The sequence below is a fragment of the Aulostomus chinensis genome, chromosome 18 (assembly GCF_037954235.1).
Source record: "Aulostomus chinensis isolate RoL2024-O1b breed Wild chromosome 18, RoL_Achi_v1.0, whole genome shotgun sequence".
Lineage (NCBI taxonomy): Eukaryota > Metazoa > Chordata > Actinopteri > Syngnathiformes > Aulostomidae > Aulostomus > Aulostomus chinensis.
Genome location: NC_141337.1, coordinates 4116366 through 4134627, shown reverse-complemented (window position 1 = coordinate 4134627; position 18262 = coordinate 4116366). Strand labels below are relative to the sequence as shown.

At 41.6% G+C, this 18262-nt stretch overlaps 1 protein-coding gene across 1 annotated transcript in view; it reads right to left on the bottom strand.

The window, feature by feature from the left end:
- Positions 1 to 16500, bottom strand: part of mybpc2a (myosin binding protein Ca) — a 38145-nt gene extending 21645 nt beyond the window's left edge. Inside the window, exons 1-11 of the mRNA XM_086185163.1 lie at positions 16464 to 16500; positions 14458 to 14475; positions 11593 to 11607; positions 10932 to 11015; positions 10321 to 10469; positions 9203 to 9320; positions 8915 to 8963; positions 5052 to 5108; positions 4795 to 4964; positions 4413 to 4545; positions 683 to 807 (exon numbers count right to left, since the gene is read on the bottom strand). Of these exons, the coding sequence (XP_086041289.1) occupies positions 683 to 807; positions 4413 to 4545; positions 4795 to 4964; positions 5052 to 5108; positions 8915 to 8963; positions 9203 to 9320; positions 10321 to 10469; positions 10932 to 11015; positions 11593 to 11607; positions 14458 to 14475; positions 16464 to 16500 (955 nt within the window). The remainder of the gene's footprint in view (positions 1 to 682; positions 808 to 4412; positions 4546 to 4794; positions 4965 to 5051; positions 5109 to 8914; positions 8964 to 9202; positions 9321 to 10320; positions 10470 to 10931; positions 11016 to 11592; positions 11608 to 14457; positions 14476 to 16463) is intronic.
- Positions 16501 to 18262: the final 1762 nt, after the last annotated feature.

Sequence of the window (18262 nt, the reverse complement as noted above, 5' to 3'; positions counted from 1 at the left end):
AATATAAAGTAACGTTTATTTTTGATGGTAAATGTCTTGCTGTTGTGGGTCAATTTGCAATATTTCATGATTATTTGCGGTTAAACAGGTTAGATTATGAATCTTGTGGATTTTCTGCATTTTTACTTTGTTTTTGGGTTGTTGGTTGTTAATTTTTTTTGCATGCCTCTCAAGACTGTACATTGGTGTGACCCATATGGAAAAGAGGCTAATTTTGAATAGTCCTATATTCTCTATCATAATTTAATGTAATCTAAACTAATCTAATATAATATAAGAATTAAAAACCTACGATGCATTACTTATTTAATATATCTTTGAAAATATATATTATTCAAGGTATATAAATAATTCCATTTAACTGCTTTCAAATACAGTGTCAAAAATGCCCACATCAGCCAAATTCTAATAATACAGTGAAACATGTAATACCTACACAATTATACATGACAGTTGACAAACTTTTCAGTGCCACACAGCCATTAAAAATGAGTGAGCAGAAACAGCACAGCGGGCTACTGTGTGACACAAAAGCATTGACATAAACAGATGACAAACACCGACCCAGGAAGGGAGCAGGCTGACAAGCCTCTCGACGCTCAAATGACAGCATCTGCTTAACTGAGCAGAAAAAAACTCATCCTCCAGAAAGAAGGATTCCTCCAAAATATGACTCATGTACCTTTGACAAAAACCTCAGTGAAGCTCTTCTCCTCCCCTACCACGCACTCGTACTCTGCGTCATCCGACAGGTTGCACTTGTTGATAGTGAGTGTCCGCTTGTTGCCCACGCTCTCAAACACATACCTGGACGCACAGGGATGACGGGGAAGATGACAGGAGGTCGGAGAAGAATAAACGAGGACAGGGAGACAAAGAAACAGAGAGAATAATGAGTTATTGCTTTCAGCAAATTCAGCCACGCAGAGGGCCTGAAGTGTGAGTCACCATCTCCGAGAAAGAATCCCCACAATCCTCTTCGCACCTACCAACAAACTCAAGCATATGCCGTCACACACACACACACACACACACACACACACACACACACACACACACACACACACCCCGTTGGGTTTCTGTGCAAGCATGATGGCAAACATCAGAGGAGTGCAGCACTGCTACTCATAAGGGATGGAGAGTAGCGATGGGTAGGATTTCCATGGTGACAGGCTGCAAGCACTCACATCGCTGAGGTGAGGAACTGCCGAGGCACGCTCAGTCTTGTTTACGATCAAAATAGCAGTAAATTTGAATATAATTAGCCAAAGACTGAGGTTAGCTGCTCTGGGGCATCCACGAGTTTATACTTTTCACACATTTTGCTACAGTAACAGCTTTTAAAATGCAGTTACAGTACATACATATAAATGTGGACTATTCCATTAAATAAATCGCATGTCACATGCATGTGACTTCCCTCTAGCTCTTCTGGAAATGAGAGTAATCACAACAACAATAACGTTCTCGAAAGGTAACTGTTTCACTATCAGGGGGCGCATTGCTGGGATTTCAGCTGTTGTGACAGTTCAGATATGTGACAGTTTTGATGCATCCAGACTGGAAGTCCAAAGACTTTCTTTGTGTGAAGTTTCGGCAGTAAAAAGCAAACAAACAAACAAAAAACCCACCCAACCCTCTAATTTAGTCTCCATTTAGAAAATCTGTGAGTTTACTGAAGCATATGTGCGACTACAGAAAATATCTCTCCATCCAGGTGATATTCATTAAACTAGTTATGAAACCATATGGCAACACCAGCGATGATTGGGCATATACCAGTAAAAGCTGGCGTTGAGGCAACAAATACTGTACAAACTAGCAGTAAAATGTGAAATACATCATTCATCACTGTCTAAAAGCATTAAATCCATCCAGAATGTGTTTTACATTTCAGCCTCAGTGGCGCTTTAACGTATGAAGCTCTGCAGCTCTGAGGAGAAGAAAACCCCGATGACCCAAACTCTCCCACCTAAAACACATGATTTATCAAAGCTTGAGGGTCAGAGCCTAAAAATCCCTCCTACACCATTAACTTCCTTTATTACAACAGGAAGATGGCTGTCAGCGAACGTCATGGAGCTTTTCAAAATGGCAGATGGTTGAGTCACTGCAAAAATACCACTCGCAACAGCTGTACCCTCTTCAATAAAATACCAAGGGAAGCCTTTGATGGTGTCAGGGGGGAGAGCAAAGAGGAGAGTGGTGCAGACACTGGAGAGATCTCAGATGCTCAAAACTCATATTTATACATACGTATCACAAACTAAATTCAAGGTTTACGCCTCCAAAATTCACAAGTGTGGCATTGACTTGCCTACTTTATGCCCCAGAATACTACAACAAAATATCTTAAAACTTGTGTTAACTACAGGCTTTATTTCAGGCAATTATTTCTGGGTTTCAGGACATCTTTGGATTCCTGCGCTATTCGACTCCACTTTTAAAATAATTCATTCGTGATGAATAGAAACAAAAACAGTTGCAGTTTGTTTAAAAAAAATCCAGAGTTACTGGGATGGCTTATTTGCATATAGAAGCAGTATCATTTCTACTTCTCAAAAACACCGCACAAATCCATAATCTTAAATCAAACTTGGGAGCCGTTGGCAACGAACAGCCTCTGCAGGCAGATTAAAGTTTCAAGGTTTGCAGATATGTGGGCCGAGACTTCCTCTCCCATTTGCCAGTCATATTTTACGATGCGATTAACAACTCAAGATGTGAGAACAGAGTTGGAGAAGCATGACCACAACTTTAAAGCCAAATAATCATGCGGATGATAGCAGATGGGTGAGGCGGCTTTTTAACATTATTTACCCGCATAGAACCAAAGTCCGCTCAAATGTGATCGATCAATAAAAATTCAGACCACAAACAGACTTCAGAGTGCTTCGTTTTGCACTGACAGATTAAAATTATTTGCCTGTTTAAACATTGAAAAACAAGATTCCAATAGGTGTCAAATGAAGCAAGTCGTCTATCTTAGCACTACAAACCATCTCAGCATCTTTTGGGTAATAATGTTGGTGTCAAACTGCTTTTATTCATTCTCATGGTGTCAGTTTTGGCCACTGAAAGCAGCTGTCTACTTCATGCGTTGTTCCCTATTGGCAAAACATCAAATAGCACACAAAGTTAGCTGCTAGCTGATGAATAGAGTGGAATATCTAGCAGCTAATGAGCCAGATAGCCTCCTGTATTTCCCTAAAGAGCTGGTAGAGACCTACACAGAGCTAAATGGGTTTTAAATATTGGACTTCCGCCAGGTGGAAAGACTCCAAATAATTGCATATAATGGTCAGTTTTATGAATGCATAAATTTATAAGGTGATAATATGTCAGTTTTAGTTTCAAGCTTGTTGAGTTGCCTCCCAAGTGGCCAGGAAATGCAGATTTACACTGACATTTTGCTTGATTTGCTTCACTAACAGTTTTACCTTGATTTATTGAGTCTCCCACCTGCTTTTTCCGTTTCATCTACATATGTACGTTCTCTTTGGAAAAATGCAGACATTGTTACAGACATGGAGGACTAGAAGTGCAATAATCCTATATAAGTACATAAGAATAGCCCCTTCAATTAGTGCTATATTTATTTAGCCCTGTCCAGAGTGTACCACACCTCTCACTGAATGTTACAGCCACGTACAAGATATGATAGATGAATATATAGATAATGGATGGAAGGTTGTTTTATTTATTCCTATATTTCTTGAGAAATGTTAATTAGGGTTGGTTGCTGACAAGAACTCCAAAATAGAGCATCTGGCGGTCATTATTCTGATATAATCCTGGATCTCAAGGGAGAACTGTAGTCTCACACATGACCGTGTTTGATTGTGAATGCCAGAATAGTTAAGACCTGCCCTGTTATTAATACACTGATGGAAAAATACACAAATAAGTAATGAATCAAATCATTAAATAGGGAACTTAATGAAATAAGAAATACAGAAATACGAGAAAAACTTGGTAAATTATTAAATATGTAAATAAATGCCATTTTTCCAAATAAATGAACTGATTTCATCCTTCCATTTTTCTATCTCTCTGCATATTTGTGTATTTTCAGAGCGTCTAATCATTTCGGTTATACATTACAATATTAATAATGGTAAGAGAACATGAATATTACTTGATGACTACTAGGAAACATTTGTTTACCATTGACCATTCACAGCTAACAAAGCATTAACTAATACCCTTATTATGAAGCGCTGCCTTTAATTGCTATGGACGTTATCAGCTACCTGATGAAGTACATGATGCTGACGTCATCTCATAATTGTTGATCATTTTGTGAGGTCGGAATATACTCACCTAATAGAAGAATTCACTTCATTACACATTTCACACACAAAACACACATACGTAGCTATGCGCGTCATCAGCAGCGGTAATTGGCTCACTTGGCTGATGGCTTAATTTCCTGTCCGTTTTTCAGCCACTTGATGGGAGCGTTAGGGTCAGCCACTTCCACAGAGAGCTGGATTTTCTTGCCTTTGTCCACTGAGTAAGCTGGATCCAGCTTCCTCAGGAAGGCTGCAAAGAGAGTATCCCGTTAGTACACTGCTTTAATTGCCAAATAATCCATGAGTGCCAGCCAGAACCAGCATATGCTTACACACATTCCACCTGTCGTCCCTGCAATATAACTTCTCCCTCAAGGCCTTTAAACGCCGCTGGTATTTACAGCACGCTGCATTAGAGGGCTCTTGTTTCCTGCCTGCTGCCTCTCTCGCTACAGCACAGCCTCCTAACCCTTCCCCTGTCTTTCCCCTCGTTCCTCACCGTCACTCTTTTTGGGCTCCACCTTCTTCATCTTCTTCAGCCTCTTCAGCATGCCCCTCAGGTCGGTGATACCGTACTGAAAGGCAATCTTCTCATAGTCACACGGCTTGGCTGCCTTCAGGATTTCCCACACATCCACTTCCTCTTTGGGCCCCTCTTGTTTTTTCTCCCTGATGTGTGGCGGTGAATGAGGTCAAACCAGGAAAGACCCAAATTGAAGTCAAGTAGAAGAAATCAATTGTTGTCAATGATTTTACCTTTTCTTGAGCAGGGCACTGAAGTCAAGATCCCCAGCATCCTCACCTGCATCTCCACTGCAGATGAAAAAACCCCAAAAAGCATTACATTTTGATAGTGGTGATGGATAAGACTTTGAGAAAGGAACATTAGGAAATATCAATAAGCCTACAAATATCACAGAAATTCCAAGACACATTCATAAATCCACCAAAGAAAATACATCACTACGAAGAGCAGCTTTCATGAATAACCCTTTTTTTTCTCCATCCTGTGTTCAGATAGATGTAAAAATAGGATGAGTGAGAACATCGAGACGAGCGTTTGATGGAGCTTCAAGCTGCCGTCATGCCCTATATACAAGAGGCAGACAAAAACCACAAGCACATGTAACCAGACATGTCAGAAATGAACTAACAACACAAGCTATACATCACATGCAGTTCAAACATTAACAATCATTCACATCATGCAGCACGACAACAAAAAAGCTTTTTAGTCTAAAGGATACAAAGAGTGAAAATGGGTACTTTGTCATGAAGGCGGCTGAAAAAGCAAAAAGCATTTATCATCATAATCTTTGGGCACAGGGCCTACTGTATTTATTTTGGCTTTTGTGGATCCAATAAAAGATTTCACTGACTAATCCTCAATTATACCTCACAACTGAATGAAATCAGAGTTTCGCAGGCGGGCTACGGTATTGTTAGCATGAATGTGTCTAAAAGTGATGGAAGTCTGATCCCTTCTTCAGACCTGGCATCAACACTTGTGTTGGGTGATCTGATCATAACACAACAGCTTAATTCCCTCACGCTACATGCAAACACAACCGTACAGCCGTGGGAGACAGCAATGACTGTTTTTCTCTTTTCAGAGATGTCGAACGTTGTGTAGTGATAATAATGATGCGGCACTCTTGGCAGACCGCTGAGGATGTCGTCTTGTGGTAGCAAACACTGGAGAACTCCATCTACTGAAGTCTTGGGATTTCTGAGCAGCAGATAGTTGCTTGAACGATTATGAGAACAAAGTTAATGAACCCACGACAATTAAATGTTGGCAGCGACACACCTTAACATAAACGACGCTCATCCCCAGACACAGGTGTCCATAGTGACACCAGCTGGAGGCATAGCTGTTCACTTTCCAACACAGACAGGCTTTTAAAAGTTTACAAATGGATTTCCCGAGCAACGTTAGTTTAGTTCTGAATGGATTAATATGACGGAACTTAGTGCATTCACACCTGCACTTGAAGCTGTCCACTTCTAATTGGACCAATCGTGTTAATACCTGGTCATCAGGAGTGAAATGCTTCATAAATGCAGCATCACCCCAAAGCAAACTAGCGAGGACTTGGAGGCCAAACCTTTACCTGCGTTTCTCAGGATCAACCCTTCATTACCCATAACATGCATTTGCACATGTGAAGTGAAGGGGAAAAATTCACGTTGTCTCGGGTCACCAGCCGCCCTTTTGCACTCAGCAAGGAGAGTCATGTGTGCCATGCACGTCAATAAATGTCTACAGGCTTGAATGCTCATTGTTTTTCACTGTAAACAGTTTTGGCAGCTCCTTTACAGCATGGACTATGTTTTCCTGGAATGGTTGAGGCTCATTGAACCCCTCGGAGAGCAAGATAAATGCCAATAAATTTAAAGCAATTCTGAGTGATCATGTTCATCCACTGGATGAACGGTTCATCCAAGGATAACATCCATCCACGTTGTCCTGATGTGAGCAAATTCTCCCAGGGCGATAATGCCCTCCCTCATTGGATACAAAAGATCACCAGATGGTTGGGTGAGCATGACAACGATGTTAGATGTCAACATACCTGAGAACCTCTGGGAGAGTCTGAAGCATCGTGTGAGATCGCCAGCACCATCAATCGCACCAGAAATGAAAGAATGACACCGCTAAATGTTTTCATAGCTAGCGTTTTTACAGCTGTTTGAACGCCATTTTGGAGCGTGCGCGGGCTTTGGGGCCAAGTCAGTTGTCGTGAAAGAAAATAAAACATTACTGCAACTTGTCACCTCGGAATAGCTGTTCAAGTTGTTAATTTAGCAATTTATCATGAGTGGGTGTGATGTATGGTGATTATGTCACAGCTAAGGGGCCGGGGGGAAGTTTGCCCTGGCGGAGGCATGTCCTCTGTAAGTGCTTTCTAGTCTCCAATAATTCAGTGATGGAAGTCCGACTAGTGTTTTGTGGTGCATTTTACCGGCAATTGTCAGCACACTGGCTCTCCTATGACAACCAGTTGGTTTTTCCTTTCTTTTTTTGGCAGTCATCTGTGAGTATTATTTTCATGCCATACAGTCTCTATGTTTGCTGACGTGCATGTACAAATTACCCTGTCAAGAACAAACATACATTGGCACAATGACTGCCAGCTTGAAATGTGTCAAAACAAAGCTCTTCACACAGTGTGAGGAGCATTCATCTACTCTAGTGCCAGCGTGGAGTGTGTATTCAACACACAGTCTTTTGAGCTGGCCAACCACTGACAACATGAAAAAGAAGAAACTAGTCTGATCGACTAGAAATTTAACGGAGAGTTCTGGTCATTTTCAGACATGAAACACATGTTTTAGTCTAAAGTTTTCAAGAAAAAAAAAACAACTGCCTGAGAAATAATTAAAAGCTGTGAGTTTCGCAACAGATTGAATCAACAAATTCAGCACAGAATCACACAGAAGAATATCCAATTGGAAATTTGATTCTCCTTCATGACCTCAATATAATAAGGTCTTTCAGACACTCATCAATTGTCTGCTAAGCAATATATCGGAGTTTTAGCCAACTTTTCACTTTTCGTTGATAACACCAAAATCCTGCCTCACCCTCTCTCTCCCCTACATCAGCATTCTGCAAATAAGCATGCTGACATCCTGTCTAAACCACAATATGATGCTCTGATGCTCCTTTTTGTGTTTCTTTTTTTTTCCTTTTCGTCTTACCTGTGTCTCTCTGCTTAAGCTCTAATGAGGGGAGGGGATTTTATTTTTAAACACAGATTACAAATATGGAGACTTGAGGTGTCGGTGTGAAGGTGTCAGCTGATTTACGATCACACGGCACAAATACAGTGTACAGGCTGAGAACAGGCAAAATAAAAAGCTCATTAACAAGGCTGCAGACTCAGGGTAAGCGTACACAGGTAGACGCCGAGACAGAAATAGACAGTGATGGAAACAGATACACGTAAAAGCAGACTGTCAAACAGATGCACAAGCAAATTTTCCCAAAAGATATTTGGGAAAAGTGGCATCTACTGGCCATCGTTAGAGGCAAACATAAACCACCTTCAGCCCCCGATAAAGACACAGTAAAGTTCCTTAATCACCCACTGAGTGAGGCCACAGCTAGACTACAAATAGCACTTCTTAGTCTCTGGTCGTATCTGGTTTTTGGATCAAGAAGATTTTAAGGACTGAAGCTCTTTTATTGACCATTGAGCTTATTTGCAGCTGAACTTTCTGCTGTGGTCTGAAATAAAACCACTAAGGATGCCGGGGCCAAGTTTGTTTAGTCAACAGAGGCCCTTGTTCAAGATTTTGATTTATGAGAGGGGCAAGTTCTTTGGTCTGGAGACCGTAAGAATCTAAGATCGCCACCAAAGACGTACAAGAGATCCTGAACCCTGCTGGACCTCAGGTAGAGACGGGGGCAGCAGACGGTTTGAGACTTGACACAGAGAGAGAGATAGCAACAGACTCAAACAAAGTCGGCTACTGAGGGAGAGGCAGACACACAGGCAGAGATACTTGTTGAGACTGACAGATGCCCAGAGGCAGCCATCTACAGAGCAGCATATGGGAGACAGTGTGACGGGTGACATGTTGAGCAGACCCTTGCCGACACTGACACTCACGATCGCTTAAAGGCCTCCAAGATGTTGTCCTGCTGCTCCTCTTCTACAGCTGAAACCAGAAAGAGGGAGGAAGGCTGGTGAGAGCTCGGCTAGGTTAATTCATTACACAGCGGGCTCGAGCAGCATAGGAATAATGGACTGATGACCTCACTAGGCCACTATATGATAGGACCTAATGTGTATCACACTCACTGAGTTATTGGCTGACAAAGCCAGTTACATAGTAACGGTGGATATGCTGAATGGAGGATGACAATAATGTGATTAACTGTCCGTCTCCAGACCTACCCTGCACGGAGACTTCAAACGTGCAGCTGTCGCACTTGTCTTTGGAGGTGACCTCGCAGCGGTAGCCACCTGCGTCTCCATCCACTATTTTAATGATGCTCATCTCATAAGTGTAGATCTGACAGAGAAAGGTGATATACAAGGAACACACACAATCCAATGAACAGCCCGGCACACACAAGCATGCGGAGATATGCAGGAAGTACACATGAACACTCCTTATACAGACAACACACCTCAGCCGGTATCCTTCTCACCAGTGCACAGATGTACAGTTTTGTGTGCATTATCTATGGATTGATGAATATGTGACGTGACTTGGCGCTGGCACGAAATGTGTAATGGGACATCATCTGTATCAGTTTCTGATTAACCAAGAGATGATCAGTTTCAGTGTCAGTGATCAGTTAGAGGTGCAGGTCATCTGGGATCTCTTTGAGAGAACAAATTTGACCCCAGCTTCAATTGGGACATACAGTAGGGTTGACCTGAAAAGGTTTTGGTGGTCAAAGGTCAAGGTCACCTTCAACAAATGTGTCATCTCAGGAAGGCCTTGAAAGAATGTCTTCAAATGTGGCACAAATATCCGCTGGAAGTAAAAAGATCTGGTGTTCAAAGGTCAAGGTTGCCGTGACAGACTCATACGGCGGAGGCAAACCCCTGTAATGAGGTGTATCTTTTGACATGTACATATTACACCACTCTTGAGAAATGTCTATGTAACAAGAAGCTTTCTACAGTTGCTGTGGTCCAGGGGAAGTCCTCTCTTTATTGGTTTCCATCTTCTTGCTGTGTTTTGATTGAATTCCACACAGGCCTGAGCGAACGCGTTTATTAGTATTCGCTTGTAAGTTTTATAGGTGCCATGATATAAACGTGGCTTCAAAAGCTTACCTTACCTTGACAACAATAACACAAAAGCTGGACATTTATGAGGCATGGCGGTAGTTCAGGCAGGCATGGAAGTCATTTATAGTAAATATTCAATAAAATCTCCAATTATGATTCATCTCTCATAATCGGTGCTCCACATAAGCATGGGCCACAACAGGGAGCGTCCCTGCATGGCGTAAAAGGTTAAAACTTTAATGTCATAGGTTAGACTTTGGCGAGCACACCTTTGTGTTCCTGTCATAGGTCTCTTTGAACTGCAGGTGCTTCCCGGCTTTGCTGCCCAGATCCAGCCACTTCCCCTTCAGCCATTTCATGGTTGGCTTTCTTAGCAGGTTGGAGGAGTCCACCTTAGCAACAAACGTGATGTCCTTTCCTGCAGTCAAGAAAGAAGAGATGCAGCGATAGATTCTGTTTTTATGCTTCTAGACTGATGACAGACATGTGGTTGAAGGTCTTATATAGTCAGGCTGTTTGTCTGTCCATCTTTCTGTTTCTTGATAACGCTGTGTCTCAAGGACCCCTCCAGGGAACAACCACAACCACTGGGACAAAGATCAAGGTCACTGCACAAGCCATAACTCTACAACTCACATGATTTTATGATAGAATTTGAGACAATTGCATAAAATGATGAAATTTTAGCTGCTTCAATGTTTTCTGAAGAAAGAAAAAAAAAACACCTTTCTGGCCATATTCAAATTACTTTCCCTTAAAGTATAGGAGGATAAAAGATAAGGATAAGTTTGAGCAAACATTAATACAAACTGCAGTTGAGTGGGTCGGCTGATGACAGCGCAGCTCTCAAGTCTAGTTATTACAGAGGATTTTACTGGACCTTTTGTCGCTGTGATGCTCTCTGGCTTCAGCACAAACAGGCCGGTCAGTTCGGACAGCTGAGGGTCCTCCCCTGGGACATGCTCTGAAACGAAGGATCACAAAGTGACGAGTTAGAGGAAGAAAACCTGATCTGGGAACACAGAGACACTTCGATGTGGACGACGCCAGACGACACAGAGACCAAGCAAACCGCCAAATCAGCAGTCTTCTTAATCATGGAAATGCCTGATGGCTGAGGAATCATAAGCGTGATTGGATGACAAGAAATACACCCTCTGAGCTCAGGCATAGTTATTTAAGACTGAAATTGAGCCCCGGTCTCTACACGAGGTCTGTTTCCCTTTGCTGTTACACTGTATAAGGGACCTTCTGACAAATAACAGGCGACCAAGGAGCCCTCTGGAATTGAATGGCTCCAGGGAATAAAAGAAGCCGCTCAGATCACCTTTGAAGATGTCACATCTCTCTGCAATCCTCTGCCACCCCGACAGAACGTGAGCTGAAGCTGCACACTCTTATCTTGGTGATAAAAAAGAAAAAGAGCGACGCTTTTATGTTTTCCCTTGTTTCTTTTGCATGCAAATTTATGTAGCCTCTGTAAGGTGTTTGCTTGTCAGTTGCTTTACAGAAATGCTAACGTATGTATTTATTTTTCTTACCATCAGGAGGCAACTCTGCATCCGAGGAGCGGAAAAAACAAAACAAAACAAAACAGAAAGAGAGAGCAAGAAACACGTCACTTTCTGTGCTTTGCTGTTAAACATTAGCGTTAATTAGTCTAATGATAATCCTGACTTCAGGTGAGCAACATTCACATGTTAAACCAATATGCTCTCACATCAAAAAAAAAAAAAAAAAAAAAAAAACATCTTTCCTCCTCTGGCTAATTAACCATTTTTATTTTTCCCAAAACACAAAACGGTTAATGAGTTATATCTCCACCATCCGAGTTTAAGAATTACTTGAATTGTGCTGAAGTCATGAGGTTGTTAACTGTACATAATGTGCAGATTCCCCTCGCTGCTTTCATGTCCCGTGGAAGACACACCGCAAGTTTTATAGGAAAGGTGGGTTTATGGATGAGCAGCAGGTAAAGATAAAGGCCCATTGGCCCACCACTCAACTCAAGCGAGTAGAGCCCTGGGTGAACATCCATTGGTCGAAAGCTGTTTCAGAGAGAATGGATCCAGGGTCAAATAAGGTCATGCACCTCCATAAATTCAGAGAGCCACCCCGTCGGAGATTCTTCCTCTCCCTCGCTGCTTTTATGGGCTCGGTTAATTTGATCTTTTAATCAAAAGTGCCCCTGAGGACAGATCCAAGTTCAGATGTTCAGGATGATTTAAAAGGTTTCAGTTGGAATGCTAAGTGGGTGAAGCTGATGCCGGAATGGCACACAGGGGAGACTTTTAATGTTTACGCTCTTACTCTTTTACATTGGACACTCGCTGTGTTAGCAGAGAGGCTGGACACTGTCCTCAGCTCTGGGAACAGTGGGAATAGAACTTTTGGATTTTGGAAAGTAGCCTGTGCTGCCTGAAGACTGGCACACTCTAGAAAACTTTTCAAATCATAACCAATTTTTAACATGATAGCATATTCAACTGTCCTAGTTGTCAGTTGTTTGCACTTGTGCATGCTGTGTTGCAAAGAAAATCTAAAAATACATAAAATGTAGATGAAGTTATTGTTGAGAGGATGGAACCAGCATGGCCAACAATTCCCTCTCCTCATTACTTCCACTTAGCCGTCCCTGCTACTCCTGTTTCAGCCATAAAATAGTAGATAAAATGGTCTGGGTGTCATGCAATCCCCACAAAAGGATTCATTTCACCATTGCAATATTATCCGATAACATGTGAGAAGTCTGCATGTGCCGCACAATTAGATTATTTAACGACATCCAAGACAGCAGAGAGATAACAAGAAGCAGCTGGTGCAATGCCACATATCTGAACACCATCCAGAGTGAAGTCCACAGAGGTTTACCTGGTCCCAGTGAGCTTGCTGACCACTGTGTGGGCTGATTTGGTTATGGCTTCAATGTAAGCAAGTATTTTCTCTGAAAATATGATGCACTAAGATTTTGTTGAGTATGACAATTATTTTGTGATGGTGTTATTTCTATTTAGGTGGTAGGTTTCAAATAGGCCCCCTGGGTTTTATCTCCTTGCCTGCACAGTACATTATATATTAGTATCTTTGTCACATTTTTTTCATTTTTTTTGGCAATATGAAGTAAACCAAATTAAACATATTTATGATTTCGCATTCTGGGAGCTTATGATCCTGCCTCGAGGAAGGACCTCCAATTATTTATCATCCTCCAGTGTGGCCGCTGTAATGAACTTAAACCCCTCTACAGATTCATTCGTATCATGAACGCTAGCTCATTTATAAAAATCTCACCCGGGCTGGATATTTCTACAGAATAATAGTCACATATCTCTCCATTCCAGCCGTAAAATACAGCACTATACATAGATCGTATTGCACTATAATTTCACTGTTATTACTTATTCAGCACATCATCAATTTATCATCAGAGCACCAGCAGATAGAAAACTCATCTCATCTCGTCCATACAGCGTATAAAGAAATGAACAACTGTATGACTGGTTGTGAATAATATTAAACAATACACACAACAACAACAACAACAACAACAAAACATTACATTACAACGTAATACTTAATTATGTAATGCAGTAAATATGTCAAAATGTCACACTCTTAGATGATATATCCCCACCGTAAACACGGGCAGGATATATCACTTTATATAACGTCATCAGTTCATTTTAAGGTCAAGTTCGTTGCATTTGAAATTCTGTCAAACATTCTCTCGGATGCTTTGGTGCTACACTTTTAGTATCTTTGCCCTTTTTTTCTGTTTTGGTAAAAACTGTCTCTATTGTGTTAAATTTGTATTCTGTTCACCCCTTTTTTTTTCTGATGAATTTGCTGTGACTTGAGTTGTTTCAAGTTGTGAGCTGTGAATATGATTACACTCCATGCCTGAATATATTCACAATCTTATCCCTCTGCGGGTGAATATCTCTACGGGAGTGATCCTCTTTATGAGCAGTAATGAATCTACCTGGCGAGCAAACCCGTGATCTTAAGCGACCGTGATGGCCGTCACCAGAGCAATCCCAGGCTTCAGGGAGGAACAGTTTTAGTCTGTCGCACTCAGTGACAGAGCCTCATGTTCACTAACACACCAGGTGTTTGACACAAAACACGCAAACAGGAAGCAAAAAGCAAGCTGAACTGGGGCTATTCCTTACCATCCCTAGGCTCATTGTTCGCTGAATAAAAAGAAACAGTTGGTACATGGAAATTAATTCTGCTGCAGACAGCGAAGGGTTAAAAGACAGCGTCCTCTCGTACCGTTAGTGTGTGATTATGAATGAAAAGGCTGCTCAATAAGATAATGACAGTAGAGACAATATCTGCAATATCTTCAGACAATCTGGTTGCACACACACACAAACACGGGAATGACTGAGCGAAGCGCTTACCTACAGCAGGCTGCGCATCTGTTAATGAAGAATAAGCACAGGTTAATTGGATGAAATGAGTGGTAATACAGATATGATGGAGAGTGAGCATTGAATACAAACATGTTGTGTGCATAATCACGCACATACACACCCTTACGACGGAGCCATTCTTCATGAGCCAGCAGTGAATTATGTTTTTAGACGTTAACTGATATGAATTTAAGATGGGAGAAATCACACACACAACAGTTTATGAAACGCTTAGAGCAATGAAAATGAATTGAAAAGGGAACAACAGTCGTTTTATACATTTTACACAACCCTAATGAAACAACATACTGAAATAATAATGTGTTTTTCATGCCATGCAAATAATTTTTCCTTTGAGATCAAAGTAGTTCGGTTACGAACCTCAGAAACCCTCAGACGAACCACACCAAAAATACATACAGAAAATCAGATTGTAGCCACTCTTGGATTTGAACAAACCATGTGACCATTGCGTGACTGGAGCGGGACAGGAAGAAAACAAACAGGGACGAGGAGAGAATCCCAGTAATAATTACCAGGCACTTGAGAGCGCTGTCCAGATCCATGTCCGTATCAATTCCAAAATCTATCATCCATCATCCTACTAAATTTCATCAAAATCTGTCGATCTGATGCTTGACACTTTTGGGACCTTATGGGTCGCGCCTCTTCTGTTTTCAGATGATGTGATTGTGTAAGCCTCCTCAAACTGTGACCTCAACTGGGCTGTGGGGTTTTAAAGCAGCCGGGTGTGAAGTGGTCTGGAAGAGCGCCAGCATCTCCCAACTCTGAAAACCATGAATGGGCCCTTCCTGGTTGGCAGTGCCCCCAAGTGAAAGAATTAAGATAGGTTGCGATGGTGTTATGGAGTGTGAGTTTGGCGCCGGCAGTGACGTGAAACCTGCATGGATGGAGGGTGAAGATCTCAATCTACTTCTCTACTTCGCCAAACTCATGGGATTGATTGAGACTGCAGATACAAGCAGCCAAAGTTTGTTTCCTATTAAATGTGGCTAGCTGGAACTACAAGTGGTGTTCCTACACTTTGAGGAATCAGCTGAGGTGGTTCCGGTATTTGATTTTTCCTGGACACCTCCTTTTGGGGTATTCTGGGCACGTCCAAATGGTAAGAGGCCTTGTGGTAAACCCAGAACACACTGGGGGGATTATGTAGCTTATCTGGCCTGGGAAAAGCCTTTGAGTCCCCCAGGAGGAGCACTGGTGCGTTGCTTGGAAGAGGGATGTCTAGGTTACCTGCCTTAATCTTCTGCCACCAGAACCCTGGTAGGCAAACTAAAACTTAAAATAAAAACGTTAGTCCAACAGAAATCATAGAAAGTCGATGATTTCAAAGTCGGACTAAAATACCTACATGAGAGGGTAGGGGGATGATTTACAAAATTGGCTGAGGGTTCTTCACATGTTCCATAGAGCCGGTGTGATATTTAAGCCGGAATTCAAACAAAGTCAAGGTAATCTCATCATTGTGGGTGTTTGGATTAAATCAACCCATTTCTGGACAGATGAGGTGATAGTTATGCTGTCTCAGCTCACAGACTCAAACATCCAGAATGGTTTGAAAGGTTTGTGATGCAACAGGTCGGCCGTAACAAACCACCATCTACAGTTCTACAGACCACTGTCAATAAATCAGAAGTTTCTGGGTCTCGTATACTTTGTCAACCACAGTTCTTGAATGCAACTGCAAAGTGTGATATAGTATCAGGGGTATTTTGGACCACAGCTGCTGGGTTATTGGTGGGTCATCCCACTGCTGCTGGAGATGTTCACTCTTTTCTTGGCTCTCTTAGGGTTCTGCCTGTTTTGGTTTTTTTTGTTTGTTTGTTTTTTGTTTTTTTGGTTTAATTAATTTAACATATTACATGTGACCACCAGGCAATGCTGTGAAATGTAACTGTACACACAAATTGTCCATGGAAGTCTCAGGGGGCTTGTAACTCATTACCTGCCTCGTGTCACCAGCAGCAAATCACCATATGCATCCTCATCTCTGCGGGCATGCTCAGACATGTTGCAGTCTGCTGTTAGACAAACTGAACATGATTCCACTTGAACTTTACAGTACATACATATGTGCAGAGGATGATGCAGCTGCTCTGCTGCTGCGCCTACACACACACACACACACACACACACACACACACACGATGACTTTGCACGTGGCTGAGCAGGATGCATTACCCTCGACTTTGGAAAAGTCCTGATTTTTCTGGCAAACAGTGAATAAAAATGAAAGGAAAAATCTGACATTCCTGATCAAGCTCAGGCTTCTATTTCACAACTAAAGAACAGCATGGTATTGTGATGTGTAGCGAGCAGTTATCATGAAATGACCCCGGCCCGCTAGAATTGTCCCGACACATCATATCACAAGCAAGCATCTCATGAACAAACTTCTGTGTCCGTGTCATTTATCCATCCATCCATCCATCCATCCATCCATCCATCCATCCATCCCTGCTGACATTGGGTGAGAGGCGGGTTCTCCCTGGATGGGTCACCAGTCTGTCGCAGGGCCATCAGGAGCAATTAGGTGATCAGCATCTTGCCTTCTAGCAGTGCCTTCGGTTGCTAGACGGCCACTCAACCTCAGAGCCACGCTGCCGTGTCTTTGTTTGTCACATTATTTAACAGCTGCTTTCATAATGTTTCAGAATTATTTATGAGAATATACATTTTAAATGAAGAAAACATCAAAGTTTTGAATTCTCTATATTTAAATAAAATATGGCAAACCTGAGCTCATTTTCCTCTGTATTTAAAAAAAAAATGTCCATTTCTATACTGCATATTAAATTAGGAGAAGAAATTAAATGCAATCTCATTAAATGTTTGTCTATTTTGTGTTTGCTTTTATTGATTAAATACATATTTGATTATTAGTTTTTAACAATGGATTCTTCTTCAGTTTGTCGAAATGATGCAGACTTCTATTTTTGTAATAAAAAGGGTGAAAAGGTGAGCGAAAACTACTCACTAAACAAAGAAGTGGTTTGTTTTATCCCTCAAGTGTTTGGAAGGTTGTACATGTGGAGAAGATTTTTTCTTAAATAGACTCAACTGAACCAAGAGTGGCACTGTTCAAAGCCCTCAGCTAGCAGTGCTAACAGGACACTTTTACAAAGGTAGCTGAAGGACACATGAAAGATTCATTTGCATGTACTGTACCACAGAATTAAGTACACCTGAGCTAAAATAGAAAGGTCAAACACACACACACACACACACACACACACACACACACACACACACACACACACACACACATATTCACTGTATATGCATATATACAGTGCAACACCCATAAATTAAACACCCTCTATTTTGCTCCTAACACCTAATTTAATTAGCATTTCTGGTGATAAAAATAAACTGAACTCATCTTCAGCGCTAATAAAAGAATATCGAAGAAGCTCTGGGTAGCAACTCCTGTTTGTGCATGTGTGTGTGCGTCCGTGTGTGTGTGTGTGTGTGTGTGTGTGTGTGTGTAAACTCAAACCACTTCCAGGGACACATACAGTACAAGACTGAAGTCTGAAGGCTGAGTTGTGAAGTGAGGACAACAACTGCAAAAGCTGTGACTCCGTTTTGTCTCACGCTAATATTGGGGTCGGGGCAGTTAAGGTCATCTCAACGCCTCCATTTGCCTCATTCACCAAGTTCTGCAATTGGGGTTAACATTTATTAACATTGACTAATACTTCCTTTTTTTAAAGAATTTGTCAACTAAAACAAGACTAGGATGAATTGATAATCAAATTACTAAAATTAG